This window comes from Frankliniella occidentalis, unplaced genomic scaffold (genome assembly GCF_000697945.3).
Source record: "Frankliniella occidentalis isolate FOCC.00 unplaced genomic scaffold, Focc_3.1 Scaffold7, whole genome shotgun sequence".
NCBI lineage: Eukaryota > Metazoa > Arthropoda > Insecta > Thysanoptera > Thripidae > Frankliniella > Frankliniella occidentalis.
Window position 1 is genome coordinate 1,145,876 of NW_026267137.1, and position 9,999 is coordinate 1,155,874.

Consider the following 9,999-nt stretch of genomic DNA (forward strand, 5'->3'; position numbering starts at 1 on the left):
AGACAGTCTATCAAGTCAAGAGGTCAGTGTAATTGCTCCTCATTTTATCCTCCGGCAGGACCTCTAAGAATTGGAATTTCCTAAAAGAATGTTCACTTCCAGTTCCAGTTTGAGGTGTACGGCCGCCCCCGGAGGGTTGCAGTTGGGTGGACCGTGTGGACCGGGTGGACCCGCCACACGAGGGGCTTGAACCCTGCTGGAAGTGTTTGTTTTGTGAGTGTGATGTGGTGAGTGTTGGTGTTAGTGTTCCCGAGTGGATCCGGGACGAGCGGTCACCGGTCACCTTGTCCCCCCCCCCCCCTCTCTCTCTCTCTCCCTCTCTGTATGCTGATAAGATGTGCCGCTTATCGTGGGTCGCCCCAGCGCCAGTGACTCCAGTGACTCCAGTCGCTCCAGTCGCTGGAGAGCAGCCGGAGCAGCAAGACAACAGCCATGCACTGGAGCTCTGGCCTCGTCGTGGCGGGCCTCTGCCTGTGGGCCACATACTGTAAGTTTTATGGTTTGTTTTTCAACAAACGCAGAGTTTTTGTGCCTCCACTCCACGATTTGATCGGGTGCTCACCCTGTGGAAATTTTCGTCGTAAATTTACAAAAGTTTTGTAAACTCAAATTATAAGTTAAGTTGTAAATTTACCAGAGCACATTTTTACTCGCCATGCGGATTTTAAGTCGATACGTACTGCATGTATTTTCACGATTACAAATTGTTATTTTACAACTTCAGTCAAGGAAAATTTTCCTGTTAACGTAACGACTATTTTGCTCAGTGGCACTTTTAGGGCTTTGAGGTTTAACAGAGAAGACGTCGGTGCTGTCGGTGCTGTGGGCTTTGGCTTTGCCTACCCGCTCCTTCCGTAAAGGCACCATGGCACCACGGCGTCTGCGAGGAGGCAAGCCCGCCTGCTCCCGACGACTTGTCATGCTTCACCCGGCAATGCCGTGTCAAACACTATTTTTTGATGTGCAGGCTCGCTGTCAGTCGACGCGGCCAACTGGGCTGAGAAGTTTGGGGACAGCATCAACCTCACATTGTACCTGTGAGTAGTCCACTAGTTTAGCGTGAGAAACGGCCATCGCGGCCAGACGTCTCTCTCGCTCACTCACAAAATTCGCAAGCAGCGACCTCTCTCGCACTATTCCAGTGCACCGCTGGGCGTGCGACTAACAGAAACATTAGTATGCTACGGTATTGTTTTATGCCCGTAACTGAACCACATATGCTCGCGTTCACAGGAGGGACAAGAATGTCACCTTCAACATCAACGACTCCGTCAGCATCCTTTCGCATCCAGGGTTCAAGAGGGCCTCGCCCACCGTACTCTACATGCACGGATACACCGAGTCCAATCAGAGCCGGAGCGTGGGGCGGGTGGCGAGCGGTGAGTTTGGCAAGGACCTCGTAATAACATCTCGAAAATCGAATCGACACAGTAATGTCACCTTATATATCTCTTTCCAGCGTTTTTGAAACGAGGTGACCACAACTTCATCCTCGTCGACTGGAACCACTACGTCACGTTCCCCTACGTGAAAGCGTTCTTCAACCTCTTCCAGGTAACAAATTGCGTCGCACTCTCTATTTTCATAACCCACAACGAGTAACGTGTCCAGGGGGATCGACGGCTAAAACAAGTGTACCAGGTGTATCACAGCGGACACTTCAGTGTTGCGGGATTGTATGCCCTCTTGGTACGCAGGGACCATGCCGCCGTACGGGCGGGGGGGCTACACTGCACTGTCCACTCTGAAACACCCGGTACAATGAATGGCTCTTTAGACTCGGATCACCATCACCTCCAGATTACCTCATGATAACCCTGGATTTACTTACCCAAGTAAACTCCTACAAACTATAATAATACTAATCAGCGTCTCTGCTCTTCGTCTCTTTCAGGTGAGCCACGCTCTGGCCAAGTCCATCACCCGCATGGTGGAGAGCGGTCTGAAGCGCGAGTCCCTGTGGGTGGTGGCGCACTCGCTCGGGGGCCAGCTGGCCGGGGTCACGGCCAAGGACCTCGACTTCAAGCTGCCCCGCATCACGGCCCTCGACCCCGCGCTGCCCGGCTTCACCTTCGACGGCATCCCCAACCTGGGCCCCAAGGACGCCGAGTTCGTCGACGTCATCCACACGGACTCCGGGTTCTTCGGCTTCGACCAGCGCATCGGGCACATCGACTTCTTCCCGAACAACGGCACCCGCGTGCAGCCAGGCTGCCCCAGCTACGTCGTGGGAATCTACGACGGTGCGCCGCGCCAACTTGTTTTTTAAAGTAATTTTTCGACATTTTAAAAATATTCTTTCTCATTTTTCAATTTCATTTTTCTCGCCGTGTTTAGGACACTGCAGCCATCACCGTTCGTGGGACTTTTTCGCCGAGTCGCTGTTAAACGAGACGGCCTTCCCGGCCGTGCCCTGCGACAACTGGACCAAGTTCACGAAGGGGGAGTGCAAGAGCACGGACACCGCCTACATGGGCATCAGGGCGGGCGAGGCCAGGTAAGCGAGCGCAGACTCGACTTCTTGTTGTGTCGACCGCGGCGAAAAGAGTAAAAGGGTACGGTCCCCTGAGCCCCCTCCCACCCCAACCTAATCCCCTTCTCCTTAACCTGTAGGAGAATCACAAGCCCCCTTGGGGTCGTTCAGGCCCCCACGCCGGCACTCTCCTCCACGTGAGCCGAGCACCCTCAGAGGGGGCGAGCTACGTTGTTATAGAGCGAACATGTGATATATGTTAAACTTTCTTTAAGCGGCACGGTGCAAAATCTGGCTGTTAACTGCTGTGTTGTTGTGTTTATATCTTTCTTTCTCTTTCTTTTGTTTCTTTGGAAGGGTATTGGTAAGATTCTATTTATTATTTCGTCTGAGGAGCAATAACGAGTAAGCGTACAGAAATTCTTCCGCGCATGTCTCACCGAAGTCACAAGTCATTCAGCACTGATTTAGAAAAAGACAAAGACAATTAACGAGAATTGAATGGAGAGCTCAGTCCTCACTATAAGCAATACCTTAAAGCCGTGACTTGGCTTTTTTAACTTGTCCTATTTTCCGAACATGTTGGCCTTTTTTACGTAGACTTTTGCTAGAGTATTTTGTATATACTATTTTGTGGATGACCTCTTCGCACGAGCGGGTTTCTACTTTTAGATAAACTTGAGCAATTATATTTGTACTAATAACTGTTTTCGTTTTTAGGCTAACTTTAGTCACTAATAATGTAGACGAGTATTCCTTGTTGACTAGTCTCTGCTTGGTCAGACTTGTATAAAGATCGAAAAATTTATATACATATACACACATATATATATTTTTTACCCGGAGGAATTTTCCGCTGTGTTTGTTACGCTCTGTGATAGCGGTGTAGTGCCTATTCTTGCGCTTTCATTCCGTTTCTTAACGAACCTAAGAGACATATCGTAAGGCTGAGTGTTGCGCCTGCATTGGAAGGCCGTGGATGACCTCCGTGCTGCACCTAAGAAATACTGCTCGGCATCCACCTATTGACAACTTCAAGAACGTTATCCTGTGCAAATTGTGAACTATCTAAAATTGCTTCGCAAAACTAACAACACTATGCCTGTTGCCGTGTGTTGCAACGAGGGTTGTCCACACAGCTCAGCCACTTACGCTTTAGGCCCGCGTCGGCAGAGTAGCTACCCTCTTGTTGCCTTTAGTGGCTTTGATCACGCTTCGCTAGAACCGACTCAGAAACTCTCAAGTTTTTGTACACATTAGTTTCTACGTAGCATGGTCAACACCTGCTTTCTTGTAGAAGGAATGAGCCAAAAGTTCTTGCATTGCCTCAGCGATGCCTTTGCGCGTGTGTCTAGAGTGGTGATAATTTTTAAGATCTTTCTCCTATTTATCTTGTTTAGTGTTTCCAACACTGACACATTATTGAGAGGGAACATTTTTTTGTCAATTGTCGAGTGTCTCGCGAGAAACGCTTGTTCGCCGCACGACCTTTCACGATTAACAGTTTAGGTCGCCATGCAGTGTGCTTGTGATTGGAACTAGAGTACAAATTGGTTGCCATAAGTTGAGCCGGGTGGTGATTGCTTCCCCTCCCGGTCTCGTCTTATTAATTTGGGGTGCTACCGAGCTGCTTTTTAGCTTTAGCAGAACGTGATACTCGGGAGACAAACTCAAAGCAATAATTTCACTTTTGAACAACGATGTGCCTTTTGTACTGATATGTAAAATATTTTAATGCTGACAGCTAACGAAGGGTTTAGGACGTGAGCTCCTTTGATTCCTTAGCATTGTATCGTTTCAATTATTCCAAAGACACTGTACTGCCAATGTAAGATTTTACTAATTGAGTGACTAGAGACTGAAGAATCTTTACATCGGTAAGCAAATCAAGTTACTAGTCTTACGGTGCTCCGGTGAGAATGCTGTTCCAGTGAGTTTCTGCACGTTACTCTTCAGTTGAACTTTTTATTTTAGATGTGACATTATGTTTACTTACCCGTTTTGGGGAACTCTATTCACAAAACTATTCCTTCGTTATCGAGGAATCTATTCATTTTTATGTGACTGCCTTCCTCTTTGAAGTCTGTTCAGCAGTCAATATAGTATGGAAGCGCTGCGTTTGTAACCGCATTTTGTTTGTGAACTTAACATGATTTCACTTCCAGACGGAACCGTTGGAACCATACAATATATGTCTACATACAGAAGATACGGACAATCTGCAGTATTCTTCTGAAATGAACATTTGCTAGTGAAACAAGTGCAATTCTTAGGTATTGTGTACATTTCGTAGCTTTAAATTAGATGCTCAAAACGATAACTGTAATAATGAATTCAAAGAAGAAAAAAATTGATTCAATTTTATGATGGTGCAACGGGTCTCCTTCAACAGTCAGTTTAGTTTGTTAGTACATGCTGACACGGTGGGTGAGCGTGTGTTTTAGAAGGCCTAAGACTCATGCACCACAGGTCTACCAACCAAGCAATAAGGGCCGAGCTGACTATCTACTGCCAAGCATACGACACTCTTTGTGTCCGCGACTTGCATGTTGAGTGGGTGGCGACATCTATCGTTATTCTATCTTGTTAATGATGAATGCTTGACCTCTTTACCTTGTGGAAATTTTTCGCGGAAAACTGCAACGCCCAAATACAAATGAACCCCTTCTTCTACTTTTGTCAAAGACTTTCCTGGGCGTTATTTCTCATTAAGAACTCATGAATTTATTTACTTGTTCGTTAGGAGATGATTGTGGCTATTAATTTTGGGGTGTTCGTTGTTTAATTTGGCTGTGTCAGCCACCTGTCACAAGCGTAGCAGTTCTCAGCGAAGTTTGTAATACAGGCGCCCTGCGCCGGGTTGAGAGGCAGGCTGTGATATTGTGTACAGTAGCTTTTTTCTAGAGATGAGGGCTATAACTTGTTAGGCTGTTGATTTCGTTTATTTTTGTAGACTTGTTACGAATCTACTGACACGTCTTTAGGAGGCTCTGCTGTTCGTTGCACCGTACGTGCCACAACGCATCGCCCAGCAGAGTTCGCCGAAAGAATTGGTTGAAAGATTAAGAATATATTTGGAATATCTTGGGACTAATGTGCTGACAGTGTATTTATCACCAGTCTTTGCACATGCGTATGTTTTTACTTTGATTTGTCTCATCGCAGTTGACTGAAAATTGAAGCACTAAAAAGTGAAGAGTCTCAACTAAATCTGCTAGGGGTAAAATTTCAGGGAGCAGCGGTTACGGCCTCGCCGTCAACTTGTCTCTATTGCATCGACCCTATTAAAACGATGAAGAAAGGAAATCTACTTCTGTATCGAGGCTCTTCACTTGATGATTCACAAATTGGTTAATAATCAAAAGAGAGATATGTCGTGTTCAGAATTTTTTTTTTTTTCGGACGCTCCCCGTTCTGACCGCATCTGGCACAAATCGTTTTGTAGTTGAGCGAGATAACGTCTCTGTCACTCTGTAACACTACTCTCTACCCTTTATATGGATAAATAATACTAATCCTCATATAATGGCTTTTCTATTTTCAGCATCGATTGTAAATCCTTCTGGTAGAGTTTATTGTTGTAAAGGGTGACCTTAGCGTAGGGCGCGGCGCTCCCACGGCCGCATCAGAGTCTATTGTAAATTAGATGTTAATTAATAAAAGACTGTCAACAGTTTTGTTATTATACTTAAGAAATAAAACTAGGCTTTCAATCTCTGCCTGCACGTTTTTATTGCTGTGGCTTTCCTTGGTCTGTTTCGTTACTAGAATATGGGAAAGACGCGAACGAAAAAGCTCTGCGTCTTGCTGGCGATTCCACCCAAAAATTCGGCAATGCCGTTGGTCTCCTCGACCTCGACTGTAACGCCTTTCAAACCCTGGGCGAAGGGCGACGCGTCGTTGGTTCTGAGGTAATAGTCGCCCTCCTCCACTCTGGAAGGGAATGGGGTAGTATTGTCCTGCGTTTCACGAGATCTCACATTGAAACTTGAGAGGCTGTCTGGGTTGTTTGTGCTCTGTACTTACTGAGTCGGAAGTTTGTACCCAAGGTACGCTATGTTGGTGCCATTGACGGGGCAGCTTCCATCCTCGAAGTCATCCCAGGACGAGCATTTGACGGCTGGGAATGCTATCTCGTTGGCGACGGACTCTGCAAAGAACTCCCAGGACCGGTGGTGGCTGCAGAAATCTTTATCATCCAACAAGGGCAGGCGAGGGCAGCCCGGCTGCAAGCGGCGACCGCTGTTGGGAAAGAAGTCCACGTGGCCACAGGGCTTGTTGTAGCCGTACACGCCCGCATCCGTGTGGATGACGTCGACGAGGACCGCGTCGTCGCGGGTCAGATTGGGAAAGTTAGGGATCTGGTAGCCGGGAAGGGCGGGATCCAGGGCTACGGGATAACACCAGAAACACAACAGCGCTATCAATTAAGGTGCCAGTTCAGTGCGCTTACTTCCAGTGTAGTGCAAGTGCAAGGGGGACGAAGCACAAGCTTCAGGGTGAGCGATGTGGTAGCGTCTCTCTCTCTCTCTCTCTCTCTCTCTCTCTCTCTCTCTCTCTCTCTCTCTCTCTCTCTCCATTGCTGAGCCGCTAGTGATGGCCGCTCCGTCTTACCCGAGATCCTCTTGGGCTTGAAGTCCAGATTTCGAGACACGATAGCGGCCATCTGGCCACCCATGGAGTGACCGATGAGCCACAGGCCGTCCCTCGAGAGCCCTGCCTGCACGAGGTCGTTCACGGTGTCCCCCACCACCGCGCTGACCTGTGCCCAGCAACAGGGTTAGGGACTTAAACACTGACCGAGAGGTATGGAGGAAGGAGCAGAAATATTCTTACTCCGGGCAGGTGGAGGAAGGCGCTGACGTAAGGAGGCGAGGCGTACAAGCTCCAATCGACGAAGACGAAGTTGTGGGATCCCTTACGGAGGAAAGCTGTAGGAGGAGGTGAAAAGGGTCAGTAAGGACGACTGAGAGCAGCTGCACACTGCTGGGGGTTAATAGACAACCCCAGCGCAGACGTGTTCAACAAGGTAAGCCATATCCCAAACGAAAATATGCCCACAGACCGTGAGTTGGGAAATCCGTGACTGGCGGGCTTGTCTATCTGTCGCCCATAAGCCGCCTTCAGACCGCGGGGTGAGCAACCGTATCGTAGCGCAGCTGTGTTCGGAGGACCGGAAAGCCGCCTGCAGACCGCAGGGCAGGCAACAATAAAGCAGCCGTGTTCAGCGGGCTTGCCTATGTATCCCCCAAAGCCGCCTGCAGACCGCGGGGTAGGCAACCTAAGCGCAGCCGTGTTCAGCGGGCGTGCCTATGTATCCCTCAAAAGCCGCCTGCAGTCTGCGGGGTGGGCAACTCTGGCACATCCGTGTTCGGCGGGCTTGCCTATGTATCCCTCACAAGCCTCCTGCAGACCGCGAAAAAGGCAACCCTAGTGCAGCCGCGTTCGGCGGGCTTGCCCAAGTGTCGCAAGCCTCACGAGCCGCCTACAGACCGCCCACTTGCCTCTATATCGCGCTCATGGCGCCTGTACCCCTTTAAATAGGCTATCCTACCGCAGCTCCTGTCCCTCCCTCACCCCCATATGGCAGTGCTACCGCCACCCTTACCGTCGGACATGACCTGCACGCTCTCGCTGTCCCTGTTCTCCGAATAGCCGTGCATGTATACGACGGTCGGTAGGGCGCTGTTGAAAGCAGTGTCGCTAAGAACACTCGTCGCTTTTTCGAGGTCGAACGTCGCGTTCTTGTCGGACCTGTAGAATGCAAACGCCATGTTAACACAATTTTCACTGTTGGACAGCTCGATCTTTTCCGTCTCCGTCTCTTTCGTTTGGTTACGTACGCGATCAGGACCAGCTTAACCTCCTTAAAGCCATCAGTTACCGCACTGGTGATGTTCGTTGCTACATCGACCACACCATCCGCGATATTGTCAGCCACCCCATCGATCGCATCTCCGACGACTGGGGCTGTGATTTCCTCAACAAGGCTCTCTCCACCAACTGCTCAAATGTTGGAAATAATCCTATTATATTTTTAATTATTTTTACTCTGACTTATGCGTAAGTTTAAATGCGATGTGTGCACTTCAATGCCTTTAAATACTTCAAAGTGTTGCAGCGTTAAACACTTTATTTATCAGTGTAAAACGTGAAGCTGGAGAGGTGTTGTTGAAAAGAGGAACACAAACTCACCGCTTAGGAGCGCTGTGCAGAGAAGAATGAGGGTTGCCGCCATCCTGATCGCCATAACCTCCAACCACGTCCTGCGCTAGGAAAACTTATCCATTAGTATTATCATTTCTGCAGTGTCGTCCACAGGCCCCTTTCTTTATTTTGATTATACTGTACCGAATGCAGGCGTGCGGGCGGACTTGCCTAACCTTTGCTCAACAGGGCGCCTGCTCATGGCCCCGTACGGATATGCAACCCGCTCGCACGCCTGCATCCGGTGCAGTACAAGCAAAATGAAGGAGGGGGTCTGGGGACCACCCTGTATTATCAGCACTGTCTACTTTTGTTTTTGCGGTGCCACCCACGTACCACTATGGGGATCGTCCTCGGCCGTGAACGAACTGATCTTGTGAGGCTAAATTTTGGTCATTTTATTGCAAGCGTAACCCCAGCTGTGTCAACATCATTGAGTGACGAGTGAGAAGTGCCATGCCCCCAGTCAGAACCGCCACAGCTGTTGAAAGCAGTGTACTCATCCAGGGCGGCAACAGTCCCAAAAGCTTCCTGCAGAATTATTTATTTATATATTTGGCTTTACAATGGCCAAGAGGAGGCATAGAGGGAGAGAGATCCTTTACCAAGGAATTAGTCGGACTTGGTGGCCCGCTGTCGAGCGCACGCGTGCCTTCGCCATGAGGTCCGCTTCACGCGAGCGACGCCGGCGTGTTGCTAGGGCGGTCAGTAGGAGAGGGAGGGGGCTGATCGCGACGGGGTGCCCCATATAGTGTCGGTGCTCTTGGACCAACTCGTGCAAGGCCTCGCGACCAAGTCTATCTCGTCCAGCGACAACAAGTATACTTGCAAAACAAATGTGATAATAAGTCCTCACCTTTAAAAAGTATTTATGGTTTAGTGCCATTAGGCCTCTAGGTACCCGGACAAAATAAAAACATACTCCCGGGGTCTGCGAGAGTTGAACACTTGAAAGTGTACAACTACGGAGTTATCATCAAGTATTCAACTTGCAGTTGCACACTTAGTTTATCAGAGTAGGTGAGCAATTTTCACTCCACTGTACTCCTTTTCCCTCTCCTTTGCAGAACTCTGTCGATCAGAGCACTGGAGTGCGGCAGCCACGCCGATATGTGTGGTAAGCGAGGGCTGTAGGCTGCTGGCAGAGGCCAGCGACCCTGCGACGACGCACCCACGCGTACAAAATCTCCTTGTCGCCAGTCATATCAGAAAGAAGATATTGGCAGACAGTCTATCAAGTCAAGAGGTCAGTGTAATTGCTCCTCATTTTATCCTCCGGCAGGACCTCTAAGAATTGGAATTTCCTAAAAGAATGTTCA

General features: G+C 48.9%; 2 protein-coding genes across 3 annotated transcripts in view; one reads left to right on the plus strand and one right to left on the minus strand.

Annotated features, from left to right (window-relative positions):
- Positions 1-343: 343 nt before the first annotated feature.
- LOC113212895 (pancreatic triacylglycerol lipase-like) overlaps positions 344-9,999 on the plus strand; it is a 14,271-nt gene continuing 4,615 nt past the window's right edge. The window contains exons 1-6 of the mRNA XM_052272641.1: positions 344-487; positions 968-1,037; positions 1,234-1,379; positions 1,460-1,554; positions 1,895-2,243; positions 2,338-2,497. Of these exons, the coding sequence (XP_052128601.1) occupies positions 433-487; positions 968-1,037; positions 1,234-1,379; positions 1,460-1,554; positions 1,895-2,243; positions 2,338-2,497 (875 nt within the window). The 5' untranslated portion in view covers positions 344-432. The remainder of the gene's footprint in view (positions 488-967; positions 1,038-1,233; positions 1,380-1,459; positions 1,555-1,894; positions 2,244-2,337; positions 2,498-9,999) is intronic.
- Positions 6,181-9,071, minus strand: LOC113212893 (pancreatic triacylglycerol lipase). 2 transcript variants are annotated; one of them, XM_026431748.2, is made up of 8 exons: positions 9,017-9,071; positions 8,669-8,739; positions 8,317-8,476; positions 8,082-8,227; positions 7,310-7,404; positions 7,088-7,235; positions 6,500-6,863; positions 6,181-6,406 (listed from the first exon to the last, which is right to left on the minus strand). In XM_026431748.2, the coding sequence occupies exons 2-8, from the start codon at positions 8,721-8,723 to the stop codon at positions 6,238-6,240; spliced, it is 1,137 nt and encodes a 378-aa protein (XP_026287533.2). In that variant the 5' UTR covers positions 8,724-8,739; positions 9,017-9,071; the 3' UTR covers positions 6,181-6,237. The 2 variants fall into 2 exon arrangements, with proteins under 2 accessions (XP_026287533.2, XP_026287534.2); XM_026431749.2 differs by having other exon boundaries at positions 8,669-8,744; positions 9,017-9,047.

What these genes read in the sequence shown, in the direction of transcription:
- LOC113212893 (XM_026431748.2), bottom strand. Translation starts at nt 8,723, where the DNA reads ATGGCGATCAGGATGGCGGCAACCCTCATTCTTCTCTGCACAGCGCTC. An exon ending in CTGCACAGCGCTCCTAAGCG is followed by an intron (nt 8,477 to 8,668) that starts GTGAGTTTGTGT and finishes ACATTTGAGCAG; the next exon opens with TTGGTGGAGAGAGCCTTGTT. An exon ending in GGGTACAAACTTCCGACTCA is followed by an intron (nt 6,407 to 6,499) that starts GTAAGTACAGAG and finishes ATTCCCTTCCAG; the next exon opens with AGTGGAGGAGGGCGACTATT.